The following is a 27,341-nucleotide window of genomic DNA, read 5'->3' on the forward strand; positions in this document are numbered from 1 at the left end:
GTGTGTGTGTGTGTGTGTGTGTGTGTGTGTGTGTGTGTGTGTGTGTGTGTGTGTGTGTGTGTGTGTGTGTGTGGCCAGTGCATAACATGTTGGTCAGCAGGTAAACAAAAACATCATAAGACTAAGCACCCAGACAAAAAGGAGGTTTTCCAGAGAGTTTGAGCCAATCAGAGGCCAGGTTGCCGCCCCCTCAGATCAAAGGTCATCAAGAAGTCTCTTCCTTTGGTTGGTTTCCTTTTAAAAAATCCAAAAATGGAGGCCTCAGGCCACATCCCAGGGAAGCCCCGAGACCTCCTTATTCGTCCATTTGCCTTTTTTTAATCCTTCATTCATCAATTGCTGCAGTCTTCTTCAAGTCTTTTAACTTTGTGACGGCACATCAAAGCAGAAATATTTCATTTAAGGCACAGTCGGATTCAGACGTGTTTGGGAGACAGTTAATGAGCCGTCACACTCGAGACGTGTCTGTGTTGTCTCAGTGTGGCTGTAAACCACCTGACACAGTCTGGACAGATTTCATTGGCTGATGAGGTCCAACAGTCGTACTTCCTTCTGTTTTCAAAGAAACGGGGTAGCCATATTTTCACACACGGCATCCCATCCATCAGTTTATTAGTGACTGTTGCACAGTCACCACGTGAAGCTCCACTCTGTGTTCAGATATCAGCGGTGATAGCCGGAGGTGACGCTCAGGATTAGGAAGTGCTCTCTCGTTTGTCATTTTTAGGAACATAGTCCCAGCTGTCTCTTTTGAACTTCTCCTCCTCTTTATTCTTCTGGAAGTCCCTCTTAAAGAATCCAGCCTGAGAGACAACAGACGGACAGACAGGCGGACAGAAACATAAAGAAAAACATTTAAGTTGTTTTATTACTACAACTATTAACATTTTGATACACGCTGTATTTTAATCACAAGTAGTGATGATATCCCTTTGTTAATGTCCTGTATTTATATATATGTGCTTTTTTTTTATGGAGTAACTAGACTGCAATATGGTATACCATTATGAAATACTATTATATTGAAATATACTGCTGTATTTCTCAGTACATCATACTGCAGTAGAATGCAATTCTTTTAATTGATCACAACGTTCAAAAGCGATCAATTGAAGAACACCTCTGGTTTGTGGCATGTGTGTGGGCCTACCTTCTCCCTAAGTCTGCTGATTTTGCATTGCCCTGAACCTACGTGATGTGCGTATAACTACCTCCTTTTTTTAAACAACTGTGCTTTAACCATCATCATATTACCATATTACCGCAGTTTCACTACCATTATATCGTATGCTGAAGTTTTTAGTAAACTTAATCGCTGAATTCTGCAGTTCTCGGTACGTCACATGATGTTACACCAGTTTATCTGTGCATCATATTATAATATGCATTTCCATTTGAATGTATAGTCTTAATCAATCTTTAGTTGTATCACTCAAATTCAGAACACATGGCATCCTAAGACACTCTACTCAGAGCAGGTAAAAGACCGTACTCTTTGTTATGTTATCTAGAAAGACCCAACTTCTCTTGATTCCTGCACAAGCTGACTTACATGTTACCATATCAGAAATATTTATTCATGAAAGGTTTTTATGCAAAAACAAAATAAACAAAACCAAGTTTTACCTTCCACAGACACCAGATAAGAGCAGACAGGATCAACAGACCCAAAACTAGACTGACCACGATGATGAAGATCTTCACTAATGTCGAGGGCTTCTGTGCGAAAAGAGCTTCCACCACCACCTGGAAACGAAACACACAGGACGTATGAGTATTAACAACACACAGGACGTATGAGTATTAACAACACACAGGACGTATGAGTATTAACAACACACAGGACGTATGAGTATTAACAACACACAGGACGTATGAGTATTAACAACACACACGCCTGTATGAGTATTAACAACACACACTCCTGTATGAGTATTAACAACACACTCCTGTATGAGTATTAACAACACACTCCTGTATGAGTATTAACAACACACAGGACGTATGAGTATTAACAACACACACTCCTGTATGAGTATTAACAACACACTCCTGTATGAGTATTAACAACACACTCCTGTATGAGTATTAACAACACACTCCTGTATGAGTATTAACAACACACTCCTGTATGAGTATTAACAACACACTCCTGTATGAGTATTAACAACACACTCCTGTATGAGTATTAACAACACACATGACGTATGAGTATTAACAACACACAGGACGTATGAGTATTAACAACACACTCCTGTATGAGTATTAACAACACACATGATGTATGAGTATTAACAACACAGGACGTATGAGTATTAACAACACACATGACGTATGAGTATTAACAACACACAGGACGTATGAGTATTAACAACACACATGACGTATGAGTATTAACAACACAGGACGTATGAGTATTAACAACACACATGACGTATGAGTATTAACAACACACAGGACGTATGAGTATTAACAACACAGGACGTATGAGTATTAACAACACACATGACGTATGAGTATTAACAACACACAGGACGTATGAGTATTAACAACACACACTCCTGTATGAGTATTAACAACACACAGGACGTATGAGTATTAACAACACAGGACGTATGAGTATTAACAACACACACTCCTGTATGAGTATTAACAACACACATGACGTATGAGTATTAACAACACACACTCCTGTATGAGTATTAACAACACACAGGACGTATGAGTATTAACAACACACTCCTGTATGAGTATTAACAACACACACTCCTGTATGAGTATTAACAACACACTCCTGTATGAGTATTAACAACACACTCCTGTATGAGTATTAACAACACACTCCTGTATGAGTATTAACAACACACATGACGTATGAGTATTAACAACACACATGACGTATGAGTATTAACAACACACTCCTGTATGAGTATTAACAACACACTCCTGTATGAGTATTAACAACACACTCCTGTATGAGTATTAACAACACACTCCTGTATGAGTATTAACAACACACTCCTGTATGAGTATTAACAACACACTCCTGTATGAGTATTAACAACACACTCCTGTATGAGTATTAACAACACACAGGACGTATGAGTATTAACAACACACAGGACGTATGAGTATTAACAACACACACTCCTGTATGAGTATTAACAACACACTCCTGTATGAGTATTAACAACACACACTCCTGTATGAGTATTAACAACACACAGGACGTATGAGTATTAACAACACACTCCTGTATGAGTATTAACAACACACTCCTGTATGAGTATTAACAACACACACTCCTGTATGAGTATTAACAACACACTCCTGTATGAGTATTAACAACACACTCCTGTATGAGTATTAACAACACACAGGACGTTTGAGTATTAACAACACACAGGACGTATGAGTATTAACAACACACTCCTGTATGAGTATTAACAACACACAGGACGTATGAGTATTAACAACACACTCCTGTATGAGTATTAACAACACACAGGACGTATGAGTATTAACAACACACAGGACGTATGAGTATTAACAACACACAGGACGTATGAGTATTAACAACACACTCCTGTATGAGTATTAACAACACACAGGACGTATGAGTATTAACAACACACTCCTGTATGAGTATTAACAACACACTCCTGTATGAGTATTAACAACACACAGGACGTATGAGTATTAACAACACACTCCTGTATGAGTATTAACAACACACTCCTGTATGAGTATTAACAACACACAGGACGTATGAGTATTAACAACACACTCCTGTATGAGTATTAACAACACACTCCTGTATGAGTATTAACAACACACTCCTGTATGAGTATTAACAACACACTCCTGTATGAGTATTAACAACACACACTCCTGTATGAGTATTAACAACACACACTCCTGTATGAGTATTAACAACACACAGGACGTATGAGTATTAACAACACACAGGACGTATGAGTATTAACAACACACTCCTGTATGAGTATTAACAACACACAGGACGTATGAGTATTAACAACACACTCCTGTATGAGTATTAACAACACACAGGACGTATGAGTATTAACAACACACTCCTGTATGAGTATTAACAACACACAGGACGTATGAGTATTAACAACACACTCCTGTATGAGTATTAACAACACACAGGACGTATGAGTATTAACAACACACAGGACGTATGAGTATTAACAACACACTCCTGTATGAGTATTAACAACACACAGGACGTATGAGTATTAACAGCACATAGAAGTAGATATCAGGTTACTTTTTTAAAACTTTCAACTCATAGAGTTGAGCTCAAGCTTGATCCAGATGTTGGTGGTCTTCGTCTTACTTTACAGTGTTGTTAAGATGTAACTGGTGTCAAGGTGTTTTACCTCTGCTGCTCGTTGTTCATGGATAAAGACTGTGTGAGGACCTTCTCTGGGATTTGACATCGTCGCTGTGCTTTCCATCCTCATGATGCCATGACGACCCTGGGACAGATACAAGCAGAAAAACATGAGCTGTTGTCTCTGAAGCGTTTCACCAAAAAAGAAAAATACAGAAACAAACAATGCTTCAACACGGTGCAGTAGTTCATGTAAAAAGTAGATCAGATTGCATGTAATTGGAGACTTAGTGTGTTAGACACTAAGGGCTCATCTGAGTAGCTGTGTGTGTGTTACCGGAGCTTGTAGAAGTACATCGGGGTTCACTTTGATCTCCAGCTGGATGCTAGCTTCTCTTCCTGATTCCAGGTTACCAAGACGACACACCAACCGCTCACACAGCTCATCACCACGGCCACAAAACTGCACACAAGAGAAAAAGATCAAGATCTGTGCATGTTTGGTTGTTGCTGTCTCGCTTGAATCCTCAACAGATCTCGATTGACTGATTAACCATGACGCATTTAGATGTGTTCTTTATACAATCCCAATGATCTCTTTGCTTTGATGTGAAGACCTTAAATACGACACTTTCCCACAACTGTTAAATTAATATGAATTAGTCAAAAAACTTCAAATCGTGAAAGAAATTCTTCTGACAGTTACATTTCTCATTTCTCCACAGCATTGCCTACAGGGACTTGTAGTTCTCTCCCAAAGGTGTTGTGGCTTTTTGTTTACTTTTTCATCACTTAAAAAGTTTCCAAGCAATTATTTAAAAAAATAAAAAAATAAAAAAAAATCAACTGCAAGTGAATGTGTGTGTCTGTTTTTACTGCGTGTGTGAGGGTGTGTGTTTGTACCATTCTGCGGGTTGTCGTCGATGAAAAAAAGAAGACGAGCTGCTTGATGAAGGAAGCCTCGGGGACCTCGCAGTCTTCAATGACCGAGACGGTCGTATCGCTGAGTGAGCACACACCCAGAGACGACTGCAAAGACAAAAACTCATGTTCACACTCAAAAAAGTCATGCAGGAGAGAATCCACAGGTCGGATTCGAACCCGGGCCGCCTGCTTGGAGGATTTCAGCCTCTGTACATGAGGGACATGTACTAGCCACTAGGCTACTGCCCCCCCCCTGCCCCCATGTGTTAATTTTAAATAAATTATATTTAGAAATGCACAGATAGTTTAACAAGATATGCTGGTGTTGTTGACGTTCTTAAAATGTGATTTTAGCTTTATTTAAAGAAACTTGTTATAAAGATTTTTTATATTCCAAGAAACCTCTCTTTCCCATATTCTTTTTTTTTTTTTAACAGACAAAGATGTTAGTCGGACAACTGAAACACCAGATACTGAAATGTATCTAGAGAAACCTGAAGGGATCCACACAGGTCCTAGATAAAAGGTTTTATTCTGACTTGGCTACGCCGCCTACTTCTGGTGTTTCTACCGGTTCCATCATTGGACGTACCTGCCAGTCGACCACCTGCAGCAGTCTGTGTCGGTACGGTGTGAGGATCTTCGGCAGAGTGATTTCAACCACAGTATCTACAGACCTGCTGGGACCAGAGTTCAACACCTGCACACAGACAAAACAACAGATACACCACAAGGATCAGTACAAGTCAAAACTATTCAATAATAAAGTGCAATATTTACCTTTGATTCAGTGACTAATGAGGTTTTTGTTGAACTATTGTAACAGGCAAGATGGCCGCAAAAACATTCACTAGTCGAGAACATTCTTCTGCTTGACAATAAAAAAAGAAATAAAACATTCAAGTGATTTAAGTGACTTTATGTCAACTGTGTGTGTTTTTCAATGTACTCACAATTCTCAAACAGCGAATGAGCGGTATGGGGCTGCATGCGTCACACTCGACTCATCACTTATTTAGTTGAAACATTGCCATGCCTCTTGTGTACCCACAGTCACACAAACACAAAACTGCCAAGAGCAATACGGGTCTGATGAAGTCCACTCACACCTTCTCACGCCTTCTTTTGCTCCCGCTGCTTCAGTGGCGGTGTGTGAATGGGATTAGTTACTTCTGATGGATGATGCTACATAGCGATCATCACTGCCATCAGTGTGTGAATGGGTGGGTGTGACATGTGGTGTAAACGCGCTTTGAGTAGTCGGAAGACTAGAAAAGCGCTTTATAAGCTCAAGTCCATTTACCATTCTTTTATTGATTTCATCTCAGCCAAGAATTCACTGTTCTGAACCACACATGGTGTTTACCTTGTATGTGTAGTTGAATCTCTCAGGGTAGCAGTCAACTGGAGTCAAGTCTTCATCTCCAAACACGAACGTGGTGGGAGTCACAAAACTGCACACACACACACACACACACACACACACATACACACACACACACACACACACACACACACACAAACACAGAATCTGCTGTAAAACTTCACTTAAAGTAAAAAAAAAATACTTTAATTTTTTCTTAAAATCAGTTGATCGAGCTTGCTGATTATAAACTGGGTTTGAATTGAACATCATTGTTAAATGAAGTTGAACTGCTTTCATTTCTTGTCCTTTTTTTTTTGTACATCTTGAATGTCACAACACTGGTTTATTGTTTTATAACAAATGTAAGGTTGTGTTCTCTGTTGACTTGTTGAAACTTTGCTTCCACTATGTCTAAAGAACACTCGTTCAAATATTGAGCTTCAGTGTGAGTTATCCTCATGAAGGCTGACTCACCCATGGATGTTCATGTTGATCTCATTTTTGAGAGGCAGGAGGAGACTGATGGCGTTGTCACGGAGATACTCGTCCCGCTCGTAGTTATCGCTGAAAACAAAAAGATTGAACACATTTACCTGCAAGTGTCTCACCTGTTGATCACACATGGATTAAATCGCCTACAAGTCAGTTTTTAAGTTCAACTGGAACAATCATGTTCACGGGGGTTACCTACCTGCTGGTGTTGACGTGGATGATGATGTCACCAGGTGTGCTGTTCTGGCTAACATGCAACAGGAAGCTGATATTCAACTACAAAAAACAAACACAGATTTGATTTTTTTTTTTTATGTCGCTGTTTTAGTAACTGAGAGCGCCACTTTAAAAAAACTGTCCCCCTTCTCCAGCTGAGTCTCATCTAGCATCTTTATTCCTTCTTATTCCATTTTCAACCTGAATTGCATCAATATTATCTCTTTTGTATTTTGAATAACATTTCACCTAAATCTGCTGCTTGGTTCTTTTCCTGGGGGGGGAACTCTGATATTTCTTTCACAACATGTACTGTTAAAAAAAAAGAACTGAGAAGGAGGAAATACAGCAAATATGTGCCGACAGTTCAAAACTGGAGAACATGAAGTACATACACCCTCAATCCGACCTTTTACCTCTACACTACAGGCTGGGGGTTAGGAGCATTAAAAGCTCATTTCTATTTTTGGGAGAAAATCAGACACTCTCACTGGAGGTAATGTTCCTCTTTCATTATTTTTCTCTTTTCAGTTTTGGGACAGTTACCCAACTGGATGTCAATTTCTTTTTTGTTAGTCTATATAGGAGCTCATATTGTCAAAAAAATAGAGACAGCACCTACTCTTAAAAAACAGAATCATTCATCAAATATTACCAGATTACTGAAAGGACAATATCCAAGGACAGCATTAAAGTGAAACCATCTCATGAGAAATAAAGCTCCAATAATAAAACTCTTTAGATTAAAAGGCTCCTACAGCCTCTCAACATTATACATTTGAGGAACGCTATGATTTCTGTTTGTCTTTCCTTTTTTTACATGTGTGTATTGAGTGGCTGGGAATTAAATACTATCTGTGATGTGAATCATATTTAACTGTGAGTTACTTGTTCAGTGTTTCCCCTAGGTTTACAGCGTTGGGGGGGGTGGGGACAAGCCGACAGCGGTGTTCATGTGTTACTTTTAATGACAGCTGTCCTTTTCTATCAGAAAGGTATCCTTAATGACTTATTTCCCTGATTTCCAACTCTATACAGTATCCTATCTCTGCAATAAAGGCACAAAAAGCCCAAAAATAAATCTTAAAAAAAAATATATATAATATAAATATAATAATATAATGGTAGGGGAAACACTGTTGTTGTTAAGGAATTCAAACAGGGTCATATCATGGATTTTATTTTTGTGTGGAGCGTATGACGAATATAAAACATGTTCAATCTTGAACGAGTCAGACTCATATTACAAAATAAAACAATCATAAAAAGTTTACAATATAATTAGTGATAAGAAGCTAACTTTAGCATCATGATTATAAAGAACGATTAGCACTGCACGCTCAACATTTTAGCATGATGCCTTCAGTTCAAAGCATATGTGCACATAAGTGTAACCCCACAGAGCAGCTGGCTGTCAGCGCTTCATTTCATGAAACTATTTCAATAACTACTTGGACTTTGATAAGGCTTACCTGGGCGTTGGCTGGAAGGAGGAGGCTTGTAGCACCACAGGTTACACTGACTGTTGTGCTGTTGTCTTCCTGTGTGACGTCACAGCTGATGCTGTTGTCCTCCTGCATACACAAACAAACAGGCAGCTTGTTATCATGTAGTATCCGCCAGTCATAGTCAAGATTTCAAACTTGAAAATCCACCATCCAGTGCTACAAACATCCCTGAAGTTAACTCACATTGTGCAGGACTTTGACGTAGTGAATATTGTCGGGGAACCGCAGCGTCACTCGTGGCAGGAAGGCGTCGTCTCCAGAGTTCAGCAACGAGGTTTTCAACGAGATGGTCTCTCCAGAGCCGAGAGCGAAGTACGGCTGCTGACTGTTGACAAACAATTCCTGTCAAAAGCAACATCTAAATACATCTGCAGCTCATAAAAGACACTTTTACTGAGGTTTAAGGGAAGAACATAACACATATTGACGTTCCCTTTTTTTTTCCACGTTTAGCCATATATTCACTTGAATGAAAAGCATTATGATCTTCACATTAAATATGAAGCTGGAGCAGAGAGACATTTGGCTTTTGAAGCTCCTTTATGATCTCAACATATTACATGTGTAGTTTGAAGAAAATTATTAAGACCATACATTTTCATCATTTACAATTACTTGTATTTTCAACAGAAACAAACACATGGTGCTGATTACAGACACACACAAAAACAAGTTTCGCTGTGCAAAAGCATATTAAAGCCAGCAGATCCAAAATTTGGTCTGCAAAAAAAAATCCTCCTCAGTTAGCCTGCAGCTAATTGACACCATGTGGTTTCCTCTTTGTGGGTAAACAAGAACTTCTCAAGAACTGAACTGTCTTATGTCTTGTGTAAAGAGCAGAAAGAGAAGGCAGTGCTACTTTGACCGTGTGTGTGTGTGTGTGTGTGTGTGTGTGTGTGTGTGTGCGTGTGTGTGTGTGTGCACTTACTCTGGCAGCACTAGCTGAGCAGAAAGCTGCATGTTGGTGGAACAGTTCACTAGAGAACAGGAGCGAGAAAACCAAGTCTGACAAAGAGAAAGAGGCAGAGTTCACTGATGATGTCATAATACAATACAAAGATGAACAGAATGACAAAACTATTCCTCATTGATGATTTGACAGACGACTCCAGCGGCCTCCGACCTCTGAACAAAGCTTATGATTCATGTCGTGGTGAATAACTCCAGCTGTAAATTCCTACATGTTAACTCTTCTGTCTCTGTTTTATGAGTCAGTAGGACGCGGGGAGGACGCAGAGCGAGCTGACTGCTGTCGGTTAATGCGCTGCAGATGAGGCGCTGCAGCTGTAAACACATCTGGATTAGCAGGAAGTCACCAGCAGAGTGTGGTGAGCCTGACATCAGACTAGCTGTTTCCTTTTCTTTAAAACACACATGTTAGATTGTCATCACTAGCCTGTAACTGGTAACTGTTAGAAATTGCCAGTAACTTGCTGAATCACTAGTAGCCTAAGTCCGTTTTAGTATTAGCTATTACTAGTTTGTTTTAGCAATGTTTGGTACCTGGTTGGTGATAGTGTTCTGGTGTCCTGTGCTCTGCTGCAGAATGGGTTTTAATGGAGGGAAGGTTCTGGAGGAGGATCGGTGGGGGCTTGTTTCTCTGTGACTGTAGGAAACCTCAAACTGGACTGGAGTAAAAATGTCCTTCACGTCTTTCTGCGGAATGAAGAAACGGGTACAGAAGGAGAATCCACATTATTAGCACAACCCCGGCTAATGTCCACGTTAGAATAGCTTTTTGTTATTAGTCATGTGTCAGTGTGTTACCCTGAGGTAAGCCACGTGTGTTGCACAGTTGACTTGGCCTAATCGGGCCCTCACACGCCCTCTTGTGCTGTTTGAAGACCCGTTACTATGGAAATAAAATCGATGGGGGAAAGACGGCTTATGGAGGAGGTCAGAGATCAAGTTATATTGAAGATCTAAAAAGGAGAAGAGGAAAAAATAAATCTTAAATACAGAAGGTAAGTTGTATTCTCCAAAGTACAATATTTGACCTTTTTTATTTCACTTTTACCGATCGCTCCTTTGAAATGTCTGGAACTGACGCTGAAGCAGACGGTGACATTGAGGCAGACAGTCGGAGTCTTGTGTTCTTGGCACAGCGCCACCTGCTTGTCAATCTGTTCAGGCAGAACCAGAGACGCCTTCACCTGAATCACGGGGCGGGTCCTGTTGCACATAGGACACATTCCCATAAATCAATACGGCGTGCTGAATCGACTTAGATGACGTTAGAAGATTTCCTCATGTCAGATTTCATATCTGGAGTGTAAGCATTAGATTAATTAGATTTTTACAAACACGTCTCTGCAACTAAAGAAATCACCTCAGTACGAGCAAATATCTGAAGCAGATGTTGGCAAACTTCTGGTTGTTCTAATTAAGGAGATCATGTTTGACCTGTTCTCTGATTTCAAAATAAAAGCAAAAGGAAATAAAACTACGACAAAACCTTTCAAAAGAAAGTTTAAGTGTGTTCTTACCTGAGAACTACAGCTGAGTCTGAGAGGAACGCACCAACAGCAACATCTGCAGAGACGGAGAGAGTTTAACCGTCATTCAAAGGTCTAATGAGAAGGATATTCACAATCTGGCACTGGTCGTTGTGAGAGTTGACTTTACCCTGATAGCCATTATCATCAATGTCAATGCCTGAGCTGAGCGACTGTCCGAACATCCTGAGGTCACGGCCAAGGGTGGATCCAGTAATCCTCTGAAAACACACACGGTATTTTTGGATAATATATTAAAGATAAGAACATATCTGAATGTATCTGCTCCCAACACTGCATGCTGTCCTATGAGGTTTTTTTTCCAAACGGTAAAAAACTTTAAAAGCCGGCATCAGTCGAGACGATTTCATTCTGTTGTAGTAGCATTGCATTTCTATCAGAATGTAGAGATCATAGATACTGAGCTTTGCAATCTCGCAGCACTCTACAGTTGAACTAAGTTTCAGTTTGAATGTATGTTAGTGTGTTTGAGCATCTAAAAACTTTGTATCAGTATTTCTTATTATCATCATTATATTTGGCAGCACTTTGAGTCCAACACAAAATTTCCCCAAGAAGACAATGAAGTGAATCGTAAGTGTTTTCACCTGAGACGGAGTGGGAGAGATGCCATCCTTCCTGCCGTTGTAAATGTAGACCGCTCCTTTAAGGTCGTCTTCCTGCGGGGCACCAATCGCCACATCTATACACACACACACAAAAAAAAAAAAAAAAAAAAGTTTATAGCTCTGTACATTTAAGGTCTCTTGTGGTCTAACCTATCGCCCTAAACTCAACCTTTCACTGAAAATTGTATTCCCTTTCTCTTAGGAAGCCAGTTATTCTTGTTGCATTTTCTATGAAACTTGTAACTGTATTGCTTTTCCGTCCTCGATGAAGTTAGGTCAATATTATCAGAAGGGGGGGTGGGGGGGGGGGGGGGGGGGGGGGGTGTTTCAAAGAATGTGCTCTCTGGAGTGACACTGACATATGACCTTAGTTTTTCTAAAAGTTCAACAGGATGAACGTTTGTAGAATTAGTACCCTAAACATGAGAAAACTACAGGATGGTCCTTTAATATTTAACCGGAGTGCTTTGAAGATGTGAGGGTCACTGAGTCAAACTTGTTACTGCAGGTTACTGCACACACACAAACACGAGCGCGCATACACACCCTTTTATACTGCCGCGCCAGATTAGAAGGCAGGTCCATTTGCAGAGCGGCAACAGTTTGTCATCACAGCTTTAATGAACTTAATAACACACTCCACCCTACACACACTCCACCCTACACACACACACACACACACACACACACACACACACACACCAGCTGCAGGGGTCTGCTGGTGGGTGTGAGTGTGATGTGTCTTGTGTTATCAGGATGTGGCAGTTACTGGCGGTCAGTCACTTGTGTTGGTGTTTGAGATGAGCCTCCAGGACAGCGTGTGTTTTTTGTTTCTGACTGTTTAGCGCAGCAGTAATCGCAGTATCGTTACAGAAACTAAAGTATTCGTGCATCATCAGATCAGAATGTGCTTAATGGCCTAATTGCCGCTCTTCAGGTGCCCTTGGGCAGGAAAAATGGATCCCAGCTGATCCCAACAACTGCTCAGCGGACGACTGAAGAGAGTGCTACTACTGCCACTGAAGCAGCGGTGGTAATAGTAGTCGTGTTGAGTTGTTAGCAGAACTAGAATAATAAGCAAAATTGGGTATAGGTATTTAGCAGCATTAGGAGTTTAGAAGTAGTAGTAGAGGTAGAAGTAAAAGTTAGAAGTAGTTTCAAAAAGAGTAGGAGGAGGAATAGTCATCGGGAAAAAAACTTAGGAAAAAGAAGAATTGTATTATTAGCTTTTGCAAAAGTACAAACAGCAGTGATAGTTGTACAAAAAGGAACAGTAACGCTTGTAGAAGTAGCAGTAGTCGGTAATAATTTAAGTAGTGTTAGCAGAAGTAACTGTAGTGGTTGTAGAAGTTGTATTTGAAACACCAGGAGTGGCTATTTGTAACACCAAACCTCCGCAGTATTTTGTTTGAAGTGGTGGAGTTATTGCAGCCCTTTAAGCAGCATCATTAGTTAAACTATCTGCAGAGGCATAACTCACATTATTAGTGATGGGAGTATTAGTTATACAGAGAAAGTCGTTGTCAGTAAGATGAGAAGGAAGAAGAGTTTTTGCAGTACCAGTATTGATCACAACTACAACCAGGACTTTGCAGAAGCAGAAGTAGTTAGAAGATAACTTTTTTTTAGCAGTTTTTAGTAGAAGATGATGTAGTGCAAGCAGCACCAACACTCACAGTAACAACAGGTTTTAAAAAAAATCCCAATGGTGCCGACAACAGTTCTGCTAGTATTGTCCTTATTTGTCTTCACTAAAGTAAAAGCTGGTCAGTCGGGTTGATCAGTTAGGGGTATTACCGGGGTAACCGTCATCGTCCAGGTCTCCCAGGTCAGCGATGGTCTCTCCAAACCGGGCAGCGTAGGCGTCTTTACCAGTCAGCTGAAACTCCGCCTCCACCAGCTTGGCCTGAGACAGAGTCCATGTTTGTTTTAGAAAACAGACATTTAAAAAAGTGTGACACACTACCCCTTTTCACCAAAGATTATTTGAAATGTCACAGCAAGTGAGAAATACGTCTAAGTTTCAAGGTCTTGGTGTTGAGTATGCTTCTGTCACAACATCAAAGCTTACCGGGAGACTAGAACAGGACAGAGCCTTTATCAATGCTCAGCTATGCAATTACAGGTCAAATGTCTGCTATGAAAACAAAATGAACTCCAAAGAGTCAGTATTCAGACTAAAAGTCCTTGTTTTTTTAAAGGTACTTATTCCTATTATGGAATGTATTTTAAAAGAAATGTCAGGACATTTGCAAAGGAAATTAAGTTACAACATCTACTGGAGTTGCGGATATAAATTAGTAATGGGACAAACTGAATGGGTTTTCATGGACTTGAGTATCCCGGTTATGAGCCATATCCTGGTTTTGATCATTTCCGGGATATGGCGTTTACATGCACAACACATAAACAGGGTTACTTAAGAAACTCAACTACTCAAGTCCATGTTAACACTCTCATGGCTGATGTAATTTATTCAACAGTGATGAAATACAAGGGCTCAATAAGCCCCACTTAAACATGACAGAAGAACACCATTGATATTTGTGTAACGCTTTCATCTGAGGAAGGCTTTGGTCTCATTTATATACCACCACGTGAATTATCATGCTCGACCATTCTTCAAACAGGTCAGTGTGAAAGATGTGTCTGTATTTCAGACATGTGATGTCGGCAGCTGAAACGTCACATGATAGCATATTCATAAATAATTGTGGGAGTATGTACTCGACTGTAGACATTATCTTTACTGTTTGTTTGTCAAATCTACATCTTTCCAGCTCCTAGGATTTATCTAGTTTATACGTTCATGCATTTAAAGAATCTTTAACAGTCTCCCCATGGATTTGTACACATCTGATACTTTTTGTCTTTTTAGTAGATTTTCTCCAAGTCTTATCATTCACATATGTTTCTTTTTTCCTATTGAACTCTGACAATTGTATGGAAGCCCATTTCCGCCCGTTAAAAAAATAAAAATGAAAATAATAAAGTCATAATTATGAGATAAAAAGTTGAAATTATGAGATATAAAGTCATAATAATGAGATAAAAAGTCATAATTATGAGATAAAAAGGTTGAAATTATGAGATAATAAAGTCATAATAATGAGATAATAAAGTCATAATAATGAGATAAAAAGTTGAAATTATGAGATAAAAAGTTGAAATTATGAGATAATAAAGTCATAATAATGAGATAATAAAGTCATAATAATGAGATAAAAAGTCAAAATTATGAGATATAAAGTCATAATTATGAGATAAAAAGTCAAAATTATGAGATATAAAGTCATAATTATGAGATAAAAAGTCAAAATTATGAGATAAAAAGTCAAAATTATGAGATATAAAGTCATAATAATGAGATATAAAGTCATAATTATGAGATAAAAAGTCAAAATTATGAGATATAAAGTCATAATAATGAGATAAAAAGTTGAAATTATGAGATAAAAAGTTGAAATTATGAGATAATAAAGTTATAATAATGAGATAAAAAGTCAAAATTATGAGATATAAAGTTGAAATTATGAGATAATAAAGTTATAATAATGAGATAATAAAGTCATAATTATGAGATATAAAGTCATAATAATGAGATAATAAAGTCATAATAATGAGATAAAAAGTCAAAATTATGAGATATAAAGTCATAATTATGAGATAAAAAGTCAAAATAATGAGATATAAAGTCATAATTATGAGATATAAAGTCATAATAATGAGATATAAAGTCATAATTATGAGATATAAAGTCATAATAATGAGATATAAAGTCATAATTATGAGATATAAAGTCATAATAATGAGATATAAAGTCATAATTATGAGATATAAAGTCAAAATAATTAGATAAAAAAGTCTCGAAATTATGAGACTTTATTATATTCATTTTTATTTTTTTTACTGGTGGAAATGGGCTTCCATACAATTGTGTATCTATTCTATCCCAATTTTCCAGAATTTGTTTTTTGAATATTTTTTGTTCACATTGAACACAAATTGAAGCTAATTGTGTTAACATAATGCAGGACTGGGAGCCTATACTGGGACTAGTAGTATATAGTACTGTATGAATTCAGTATGTATTCCGGACCCAAAAACAAATCTGTTCTAGCGACTGTTCCCCGTGTTAGATCCACCGACAGGTCCCAGATTAACTTCCACTGTTTGTGTGTGTTGCTCACCTCCCCCTGATTGATGTACACATGGACTCTTCCCTCCTCCCTGGTGACGCCTGTGGCCATGGGAGCACCGACCAACAGGTCCGACAAACCATCAGCATTCAGATCCACCGCGCACACACTGGAGCCGAAGTAAGATCCCAGCTGCGAGACACATGCACGGAAAATAATCAGAATGCTGAGTGCTAAGAATCGTAATGTCTGGACTGAATGACGCTAATGCTAAGTTCTCCTCTGACCTCTTTTCCGGACACTTCAGAGATGACACGCAGCATGTTGCCGTTTATGGTGAAGATGAAGACCTGCACATCACAAAGACACACAATGTACAAAAATAAAGGCTTTTATTTCAGGAAGCCAACAGACAGACACACAGATAAACAGACAGTCCCGTCAGCCTTACCTTGCCCTTTTGGTTGTATTGTGGAGCTCCTCCCAACACCTCCACAGTACCAGGACCGAGGAACTGACCAGCTCCAACAGAGTAACCTGAACAGCAGTAAGACGCGTTCAGATTTTCACCGAGGTATAAAATGAACACTTTAAAGGTACTTTTCATATATGCACCCCTGGACATTTCGAGAGAATTACAGGAGGGCTGTCCCTGAAATCCACCTAATTTGGTATATGTGTATGCACGTCACAGCGGGAGACTAGCCCTGTCGGATGGCGAGACGCGATGTCAAAAAAAATTTGACCTAAAAGGGTTAAGACTTGGTTTTGGTTAGGTATCGGGTTTGAAATGTAGTGGTTGTGGTTGTTGGTGTGTGTGTGTGTGTGTGTGTGTGTGTGTGTGTGTGTGTGTGTGTGTGTGTGTGTGTGTTTGTGTGTAGGTGGGACAAAAACACAACCACAGCGATCTCATATGTTCAAAACCAAACCTCAGGCTGTGATGCTGGTACCTCCTGTTATGTGAGATAAACTGTTGCACACACACACACACGCACGCACGCACACACACACACACACACACGCACACACACACACACACGCACACACACACACACACACACACACTTCTGCTGTAACTGAAGAAAACACTCAAAACTTCCCCTTTCAACACGACTGAAAAGACATGTTGTAGTCCAGCGCCGCTCCAACTTCTAGATCTTCATTTCCGGATCATAATCTTTGTCTTTTCTGTGTCCTTTCTGACAGCGTGAGAACAGTTTCCATCACGTCAAGTCAGCGCTAAAGAACCACCTTCATATAAAGAACATCACACCTCTCTGCACACCTTGACACCGTCATGCCTTCTCGTTTATTCTGTCGAGTACTTTCTGAGAAAGTGAAGCTTCACTGTGACTCAGGAAATACAGAAAATACAACAATAACAGTCTTGAAGCCACCAAAGATGCTGACTGTTTTCTTCTTGTTCTACTCCACCCTGCAGTACTTTAAATGCAACCTACAGACCCATGATTATAGAATACATCCATATCTTGCGGGTAACAGTACTATCCACAAATCTTAATCTCAATGACAAACACACTGCTTTAAACGGTTACCAGATGTTTGACAAAAAGCTTTTCACTGAAGCAGAGAGAAATGTTCTATCTACTTTTATTCCCTATATTGCTACTGACAAGTCTTACAACTCCTTTTGATAAAATGTCTTTTTATGCCGGGCGCCATATGGCCTAGCGGTTATGTTGCGCGCCCCATGTAGGGGCTTTAGCCCCTGTTGCAGCAGTTGCGGGTTCGACCTTAGCCCTTTGCTACATGTCATCACCCACTCTCTCCTCCCAACATTGACTTTAAAAAGTCAATGCATTTCAATTGGTGGTGTGAAACTGTGGAATGGTATGAGCACGGAGCTAAAGCTTTGTCCAAACATGATCCAGTTTAAAAACATGTACAAATCAATGATTTTCAAAAGGTACAGGGATGAGGGAGAGCTTTAAGAAGGAAAAAAATATATATAAATAATAATAGTATAGCAAATTGTATATAGATAGATTGTATATTTAGCGCTTATAAGGAACACAGGAATTTAATTTAATAAATATTAATTATTGAGCTGTGGAAAAGGGGTAGGATTAAATAAGTTTTATACTTCTTCCTACTCCTTTTCAGGCATATCAATTGAATATATGTAATTTTCTTTTTCTCTTTCTTTTTTTTTTTTTTTAATTATTTGAACATTGTTTTTTGTTTATTGTATTTTCGTGCTTTTTCATTTTTCTTTTTGTATTTTTGATATGTTTGATTTTTATTTGATATGTCTGAAATAAATTTAATTAAAAAAAAAAATAAAAAAAACATATTGTGTCTCTTTTCAGCTGCACTAACCTATAAATGGTAAATGGGTTGAGCTTATATAGCGCTTTCGGGTCTTCTGACTACTCAAAGCACTTTTACATCACAGGTCACGCCTACTTATTCACACACTGATGGCAGAGGCTGCTGTGGAAAGTGACCTTCAGAGGTAACTAATCCCATTCTTACACATTCACATTCCACCAACGAAGCGGCGGGAGCCACTTGGGGTAAGTGTCCTGCCCAAAAACGCATCGGCCATGTAGCTGCAAGAGCTGGGGATCGGACCCCAAACCTTCCAGTTCGGAGGCAAACGACTGAGCCACAGCCGCCCCAAAAATGAAGTTGGAATTCATAAAGTAGGCAGCAGGATTTTTAACTGATCATTTCCATTATTAATGACAAGTAACTTAATTTAGGATTAAATCAGAGAGAACTGTTGGCTCGATCTTTCCATAAATAGCGATGCCTCTAAAAGTCAGATATTTTAGGTCTCACAGCCCCCTAAAGTGAGAGCTTTGTCACAAGCTACAGCAATGCTCTTCAACTAGCAAAGCATGTTTGAAATGTTGTCAAATAAAGGGGAAATGTGATTACTGACTGTTTAACAACTCTGACTTGCAGATTGTTTCTAAGCAGCCGTTGGTACAGAGGAAGCATCTCCCCACACTGCTGCTGTGACCTCGGGGTTGTTTTGGCACAATCGCTGCAGTTTCAGGCCCTGAGTCTGAAAAAAACATGTACACTATCGCTCACATCAAGCGTGCAAAACAGCATCCTGTGTGGTCGGGTTTTTATCTGTGTATCGTCTGCTGCAACGAGCAGAAAAGTTGAGTAATTTTAATAGAAAAGCCAATGAAAATATTATTATGTGACTTTCGTTTTGTTTAACTCCATCCAATTAACTAATACACAAAAGGGGAGGAAAACAGAAACTCAAAGAAAGAAAAAAATAATTAGGAAGGAAATACTTAAATGGCCTTAATTATAATGACTAAACCATTGAAAAGCCAACTTGAGGCCACAGAGGCGACCACAGAGGCAGCAGGTTTCATGTGTTTAATGCCCTCTATTGCACTATAACGACTCATTGGCATGTTATTGCACATAGAGGGCACTGAACACATCAAACCTTTGGTCAGAGAGGGCGACAGAATCCAGAGGCTCAACCAAGAGATCCATCGACTGGATCCTTTGAAGACTCCTGGTTTAAATGTCAAGTTGGATTTCTCCTGCTTTCTGTAATGTATTTTTCATGCCTTCAGTGGGTGACTTCCTGCTTCTCACAGAAACAATACAAACGCAAATTGTACCTTTCTGTTTGTAGTGCATTTCATGTATTGTTGACATGTGCACTTGTGTATTTATTTGTCCGATGTTGGGTTTTATTTCTGTGTTCATTTGGTGCTGATTGCTGTTCCACTTGCTTCACCTGTCTTTGTATTTCTCTGGCTCATGTGACTGTTTCTCATTGGCTGTAGTTGGTATACGAGTGAAGCCGCGCCGTGACAGATGATTGGTAAGCCTCGTGGAAGACTTTCACCTGTCTTCTCTTCCTTCGATTCTGTTTGTCAGCCCTGATGAAGGCCTCTGTGATCCAAACATGTTGGCGTTTTAAACAGCCATTTTAATAAAGGCATTTGAAGTATTTCCTTCCTCATTTTTACATTGTTCACAGTTGGAGAGCCTGGTTTACTCCCCTTTTGTGTATAACATTTTCCCCTGTTTTCCAAGAGAGGCCAACACACTTTTTTTTTTATAATTTCTCATCTACTGTCAGCACAGTGAGCAACCAGTCAACCTCTGTTTTTGACCAATGTTAACTAGTATTAAAAAAAACAAACAATAAACATCCTCTGGCTGTAGATAAATACTTTGTATCGATTTGCTGTTTTGAGAAAAGTGAACTGCTGCAAAATGTTCACACACAAAACAAGCACATAGATAAAGGGAGCCATCAATGCAAAATCTATGGCTGTAGTTCAGTGAGCCCCTTGAACCCCCCCCCCCCCCCCCCCCAAACTCTGCCTACAGTCTGTGTGTGTGTGTGTGTGTGTGTGTGTGTGTGTGTGTGTGTGTAGACAGTGTTTGTATTGTTAGTAGAAACTGTAAGTTGTTGTCTCTGTTGGTGGGTTTAGTAAAGTGTATCAATTACCCAGGTAGCTTCCGAAGCTGACAGCTCCAGTGTCGTCATCCAGGTACACTGACAACCCTCCGCTGGACGTGTTAAAGAGCAGAACTGAACCCGTCCAATAAGACGTCCCCGGTGCCCCCATGATTATCAGATCCTGAGGGACAGTCAAACGTTTTAGTCTCAATGATGTGATTTCAGTGTCATTTGTTGCTTTAAAACTTCTTTTCACATAAGAAGTTGACAGTCTTGACTCTGTTCTCTTTTCCTAAAAGAAATAGTGAAAATAATTTATAGGATTTCAAAAATTTAAAAAGGAACAAAATAAAGCAGTTGTCTACAATGGGTTCTCAAGCTACATAAGACAGCAGTGAAGGATCACATTCAGTCTGTTGAGGAATTTAAAGAAGCTGGTTGTGAAGTCGTGTCTTACTGACCTCTGTCAGGAAGTTGGAAATGCCGGCCTGACATGACCCATAATCCTCACCAAACTTCCTCTGGTGGTCTGAAAAAAAGAAACAAATACACATGTTGAGGGGTGAAGGTGAACAAACAAATAAGAAGATTAAACACTTCTTTTTTTTTTCTTCCCTCCTGCAGCCCAACAGCTGCTGCCTTCACACACTCACATGAGAGGAAGAAGCGAGAACATAACACGTTCCCAGCAGTTCAAAAAATAAAAATGCTAGCAGGAAATCACTGAGGGGTGTTCTTTTTTTGTCACAGAGCATTTGTTTAACTGCGCTGAAATTTATTCAAATTTTGAATTCTAGGTTCCTTTATTCATAGGTTAAAGTCTACATGACGACCCCGTGCCAGTAAAGAAAATACAAATGTACATCACACACAAAATACACAAGAGATACCACAGGTTTGGAAGTCAAGTGGATTTTTTTTTTAAAACTTCAGATTGGTAATTGTATAATGTGCGTGGTTGTGTGTGTACCTCTGTAGCATGGGATCATGTGGTGGGCGTGTCTCAGGTCTTCACCAAAGCGATAACAGACTCCATTAGGCAGCTTGTTGTTCTGACCGTCTTTCTTTGAGTGGAAGACGTTTTTCCAGCGATGAGCACAAGCCTGAATGCACACACAAACACGCATACCGTTACACACGGCAGGGGACAGAAAACAACATGTGACACAAGCTCATTACTGACAATAACACAATCACAAGTTAGAAGCAGAGTGTTGTTATTCCCAAGACCTCTGACAGAGACTCTGTGTGTGTATTGTGTTTTTTATTTTAAGTGTTTCTTTTCACAACCGCAAACACTTATTGTGTGGTAGAGATAATCAGAGAGAGGCTGTCACTTTATTTGAAGCCTCTTTTAGACGTCCAAATCTTTGACAGGGCTGACTTTAATCCAGCTGTGGATGTAACGCCCTATGTTTTCAAACACAGCTGTCTAATGTAAACGCTCCACAATGGCTTTGTTCATTCATGACAGGACGGATAAAGAGCCAGAGATACGCTTAGTCACTGTTGGGGCAGAGTGATGAGTTTATTATAGAAGCAGAAGAACAGATTTCATCACTGATAGATTTACAAAAATTGTATTATGAAAGGATTGATTAACATTTTTTGCCTTTATTGGACAGGACAGTGGATAGAGAAGGAAATCAGGATGAGAGCATGGGGAATGACATGCGGGGGAAAGGTCCCACAGGTCTGCCGTCTGCCTGGAGGGCTAGGGCCTCTGAATGGGCGCGACCGAACCACCACAGAAGGAAAATCATCCCTAACCTAAACCCTTAACGTTAAAACACAGTTGTTTGAAATCAAGCAATTTACAAAATGTCATGTCTTTGTGTGGACTCCTGCTAGAGCTGCTGAGTCATTGAACTCTCTCAAACACTCAGTGCTGTGTTCCTCATTCTTCATGGGAGGTACAGGTCACATTAGCTAAAAGGGTTTCATGTCTTCATTGGTGACAACAAGTTGTCATCTTTAAAATAAGTTAGGAACAAATGCAATCAGAGCTTGTCTGTGTCACCTCTGTCACTCTGATGTTTTATGTTACAGGTTGCATGTGTGTGTGTGTGAGAGAGAGAGAGAAATAGAGTGTGTGTGTGTGTGTGTTACCAGGACGTGTCCTCCGTTGTCTCCAGGTTGTCTGGACAGACTGACTCCCAGCCACTGATGATCACTTTCTGCTTCACACGTCTTCCCACAGTCCAAAACGTCTACAAACACACAGACACACAATTTAATTCAGCTGTTCAGAGTATTTCAGAGCCTTCTAAGATTATTCAGTGGAGTTGCATGTTTAAAAAACACAGCTGATGGTGTTAACACGGTAGGCAGCTGATTCCTTAAATACGTCCAGAATGAAAACTAGATCTGTCCATCTATTCATAGACATGGTGCATTTGAGGCTTCACAGTCACACATAAACACTCTGTTAAAATGAAGGTTTCCAAACTAAAATGTTACCTTTTGGTATATTCACATATTTTAATGGTGTTTCCAGCATGCTGCCAGACGATGTTACCCCTAAACTGCAGCAAAAGTTGATACCACTACCTTTGTGAGAGCATCAGCAGCAGTAATTCAATGGAAATGAAGGATGCTGTGCTCTACAACAAGTTACTGTTATAGTCTTTATAAAGCATTAATGGACTTCGACACCATCTGTGAAGCCTTCAATGGAGAGTGCAGCTGCAGAGTCGTTTCTTATGCACGGTGCCGGTCATTTTCTCTCAGGCATTGGAAATGAAAACCTCAAATACACCGAAAAGTTAATTTTGCACAAGTCTGAAATCCTTAACTGATGGGCGAGTTCATTGTGCCACAGATATCCTGTTTATAAGGATAAATTAAATAATGCTCTCTATCTTTTGTTCATTCTTGCACAAACTATTGGCGCTTGCTTTGTTTGCAGGACAGCGAGTATTTCAAATCCTGAGTAAATGGCTGAATAAAACATTCCACACTGTAATGGACAGAAACATACCAGCGCGCATGTGATGACAGCGGCGGTGCTCCGCAGTAATGTCACAACGGTAGAGCGCTCCGGGGGATTGCACGGATGGTCTGGAGGTAGAGTTTGCTTCTGGGGCTCCAACCACCAACCTGAGAGAGACAGAACGAGTGAGAGAGACAGTTAAGACAGGATCTGTCTTTGTGTCTGCTCAGTGTCTGAATGGCATCTGTGTGTGAAGCATCAAAGAGCCTCTATCATTGAAAGAACTGGCTCATTAGCATGCACACACACACACACACACACACACACACACACGGTCCAAATGAGCGTCATTGCAATTACATTAACTGTTCTCTGCAGCTTCATAAGGGCAGCAGTCATTTAATTTTGACCAGTTTAGGATCATAGTGCATCATCTGATTCAGCATCAACACCCATAAAGCTAAAAATGTAGTTCTGACCTTACTGAGATCTGCTCTTCCTGATCTCCAGAGTTAGATGCAATTTAAAAGACACTGAACTACATTCATGACTTTTAAATTTAAAAAAAGTGCTGAATAAAACAAGGCTGGGAAACTTTATGGACATCATCCCAAACCAGTTAAAAAATGTGGTGGTGTACAAAGTAAAAAATCTATGGAGGGGGAATCAATTAGCATCAGACTGTAAAAGATCAACAGACGACAAACTGAAGACAAACAGAAGGCAACCTGAGTTTGTGTTGTCCAATGACAGGACCAATGGCGTGAACACATATCATAAAATAAAAAGTTCAGTGGAGAATCAATCAAACAGAAAAACTCAATAAAACACTGATAGCTCAATCAAATATGAATTGCTGATGAACAGTGGATCAGAGGATGATATATGTTTAGTCATCAGGATAAATTGTTGAACAAGGAACAATAGTAAAACAAAAATTCATTACTAAGATGAACAGCTTATAAACAAAGAATAGCTAAAAGAACTAATGGAGGAAAATAAAAGGAGCAGTTGTTTTATGAAGAATTACTGGAGGAACAATAGCAGAAGGATTGAGGAAAGATTTGTTTATCATTTGAGGATCAACAGACGATTAATTATGGATCTCAAAAGGCTGATTGATAAATCAGTAAAGGTTAGTGATTCCCTTATTGTTGCTCAACAGTTGATCAACAGAAAAAGATGATTGTAAATGTTTGTTAGAGGACCAGTAAGAAACAGTAGACAATCTAAAGTAAACAGATGAAAAAGAGATATTTGAAAAATGATAAATAGAAGATCAACTTGAACCCAGGAGAAATGTAGCACAGGTTCAATAGCAGACAATGGAAGATGAACCGATCAATCAGAGATTAGTCTTAAATCAAGTAATGATGAATAGTTCAGGTCCAGACCATTTTTGACCTCCAAGGCGATGCAGCAGGACTGAGTATCCGAACATGGAGGATGTGGGACCACTGAACTCCAGACTGTGTTCCTCATCCAGATTGTATCCTCCTGCAGGAGTGACGAGAACCAAAGCCTGAACCAGGACCAGGACCAGGCTGCAGCGGGCACACATGCTGTCCACTGAGGGACGCATTACGGAGGACAAGCTGCAGGACACCAGAGAGACACAAACCAACAATCAATAATAAGATCGGGACAAACTTTAGACCCAGAGAAATCAGTAGTCCTACTTTTAATTTGGCAAAGTATCTATACTACAATTTTGTTCACGCCCACAGAATTTTATTTAAAATCAGTTAATCATAAAGTTCCCAAGGATGCCTATTACAGTTTTCAGAGTATGCTCTCTTCAATCTGTAAGGTCCATAAGGCTATGAGGTGGATGTCTTAGCCTAGCTTAGCTTAGTTTAGCACACAGACAGGAGGCAGAGGGAAATCAGATAGCAATGGTTCTATTCAAAGGGAGAAATCCACCTACTGGTACCCCCAAAGGTTACTCATTAACATGCTGCTGCTTTTTAATCTGCACAAGAGCCAAACTGCAATTTGTAAAAATGTGTAGTTTTGGGGTGGCATGTCATAGATCAATAACAGCCACCAATTAGAGTAACACATACTCCTATACTCCTGCTCAAAATGCAGAATATCTGTCTTTTTACTACAGTTATCACAAAGTCAGCAGTACAAGATTTGATTAGTAACTTTAAGGGATGCTGCCAGGTGGATTTTGTTCCTGACACAGCACAGCGAACTTTTCTCCTTCACTTTTTATGCCAAGCTATTCTATTTCTAAGTAGCTCTTGGCTCTAGCTGGATATTTCAAAATAGATTAAAAAAAAAGCAGGCAAAAGTGCAACTGAAGCAGCTGCATCTAAGAATGGAACAAAGTCTTGACTTGTTTGTATATCTCTTTATATTTTTCACCTTGTTAAAGATTTCCTCTCAGTTTCTCCTCTAGTCCTGTTCAGCACTTTGGGCTACACCCCTGCTAAACATGTGCAATGAAAAGTAGCCAGGCATATTTTAATTAAGTGTAAAATAATGATTTGTAAGAATAGGCTCATCAATTAAATTAAACCATTCTGAAGCCTATTGTTTTAATGATTTTTTTTTATATTATGGGCCTATAGACAGATTTTTCCACAGCTCAACCCTAACCAGGCTGTAATATACCCTCACCTTTCAAAAACTTTATCAGCAGCAGATATTCTCTTTATAACATATAAAAGGGCAATTAAAGTGAAATAAATAAGGACTTTAACTTAAGTGTCACCAGAAAGCAAAATAAAGTTCTACAACACAAATTTAATTTCTCTTGTGCTCCGATTATTTACGTTTTAGTGAGCTTACATTTTCCATGCATATTTAAACGGTTCTGTCCAATATAAAGAAAAGAGAGAATATTTGCTCATTTTTTAAAGTCACATCAAATATCAGTAGCCTAAATCAGGAGAATTTTACATTTAAAACACACAAAACGTGTTTTAAAAGTGGAAATCTTTTATTTTTTTAAAACATTTGTCATCATCAGTTAAGATTCAATCCAATGATTTATCAACCGACTCTGGTTTTTATTAACGGGGGCTAACTTACTGTAACGCCCTGACAGATGATATCCCGGGTCAGACAGCAGATATCCCGGGTCAGTTTGGAAAGTCCAGTCGACACCGGACAGATGTTAAACAAGAACCGTGCCGACCAAAGAAGATAAAACAGCCAAAAGTTTGCTCCCAAAAGTCTCTCTTTAAAAAAAAAGTCCTTCTTGGTCCGATGTGAGTCGCTCGTGAAACCTCCTGTTGCTCTTGTCTCGTGCGTGAGCCGAGGCTGTCCGTCCGTCTGAGGCAGCCCACGAGGCTACTCTTGACGCACCGAAAAGGTGAAGATGACAGAAAGTGAGAAGAGGAATCAGTCAAAACTAAAGTTCATCCGAGTTTGGGATGAAGTCAATGAAACTGAGAGTCGAGCGCGCGGAGACCCTCCCTCAATCTCCGCGTGTGTGTGTGTGTGTGTGTGTGTGTGTGTGTGTGTGTGCGCGCGCGTGTGTGTGTGTGTGTGTGCGTGTCTAACGGTGTTTCCTCTCCACCCCCGCCTATAAGCGCGCAAGGGTGCCTGTGTGTGTATGTGTGAGTGTTGGGTGTTTCCTCCTCAGTTATCACTACAGTGTGAATGGAGTCAGTGTGTCTGTAATCTCATTTAACTGTCTGTCCGCTGGTACACACAAATGGGCCTAATTAAATATGTAACATAAGTCATCATCAGTAACAACAAAAAATGATTAAAACATGTATCAAAGTGTAAAGAATAAAAACCATGCTTCATGATGATCCTGTATGGAAGGCAATGATGAAGTGTCCATCATGGTTTCCCAACATGCAAGAAAAATGTATAAAGTAGGCTACCCTCTAATGCAATGGGTT

General features: G+C 39.6%; 1 protein-coding gene across 1 annotated transcript; it reads right to left on the reverse strand.

Moving 5' to 3' along the window:
- Window positions 1-11: 11 nt before the first annotated feature.
- Window positions 12-26,965, reverse strand: itga4 (integrin alpha 4). Its single transcript, XM_061053140.1, has 29 exons — window positions 26,518-26,965; window positions 24,870-25,070; window positions 23,524-23,642; window positions 22,653-22,753; window positions 21,514-21,646; window positions 21,005-21,072; window positions 20,592-20,724; window positions 16,581-16,666; window positions 16,417-16,479; window positions 16,181-16,321; window positions 13,788-13,896; window positions 11,970-12,064; window positions 11,492-11,582; window positions 11,353-11,398; window positions 10,884-11,038; window positions 10,634-10,788; window positions 10,370-10,522; window positions 9,795-9,871; window positions 9,050-9,191; window positions 8,831-8,932; window positions 7,342-7,418; window positions 7,125-7,214; window positions 6,651-6,738; window positions 5,877-5,984; window positions 5,264-5,389; window positions 4,698-4,823; window positions 4,407-4,505; window positions 1,627-1,746; window positions 12-803 (listed from the first exon to the last, which is right to left on the reverse strand). The coding sequence occupies exons 2-29, from the start codon at window positions 25,055-25,057 to the stop codon at window positions 696-698; spliced, it is 3,099 nt and encodes a 1,032-aa protein (XP_060909123.1). The 5' UTR covers window positions 25,058-25,070; window positions 26,518-26,965; the 3' UTR covers window positions 12-695.
- Between the last annotated feature and the right edge of the window lie 376 nt (window positions 26,966-27,341).

The sequence above is a fragment of the Labrus mixtus genome, chromosome 13 (assembly GCF_963584025.1).
Source record: "Labrus mixtus chromosome 13, fLabMix1.1, whole genome shotgun sequence".
Classification (NCBI taxonomy): domain Eukaryota; kingdom Metazoa; phylum Chordata; class Actinopteri; order Labriformes; family Labridae; genus Labrus; species Labrus mixtus.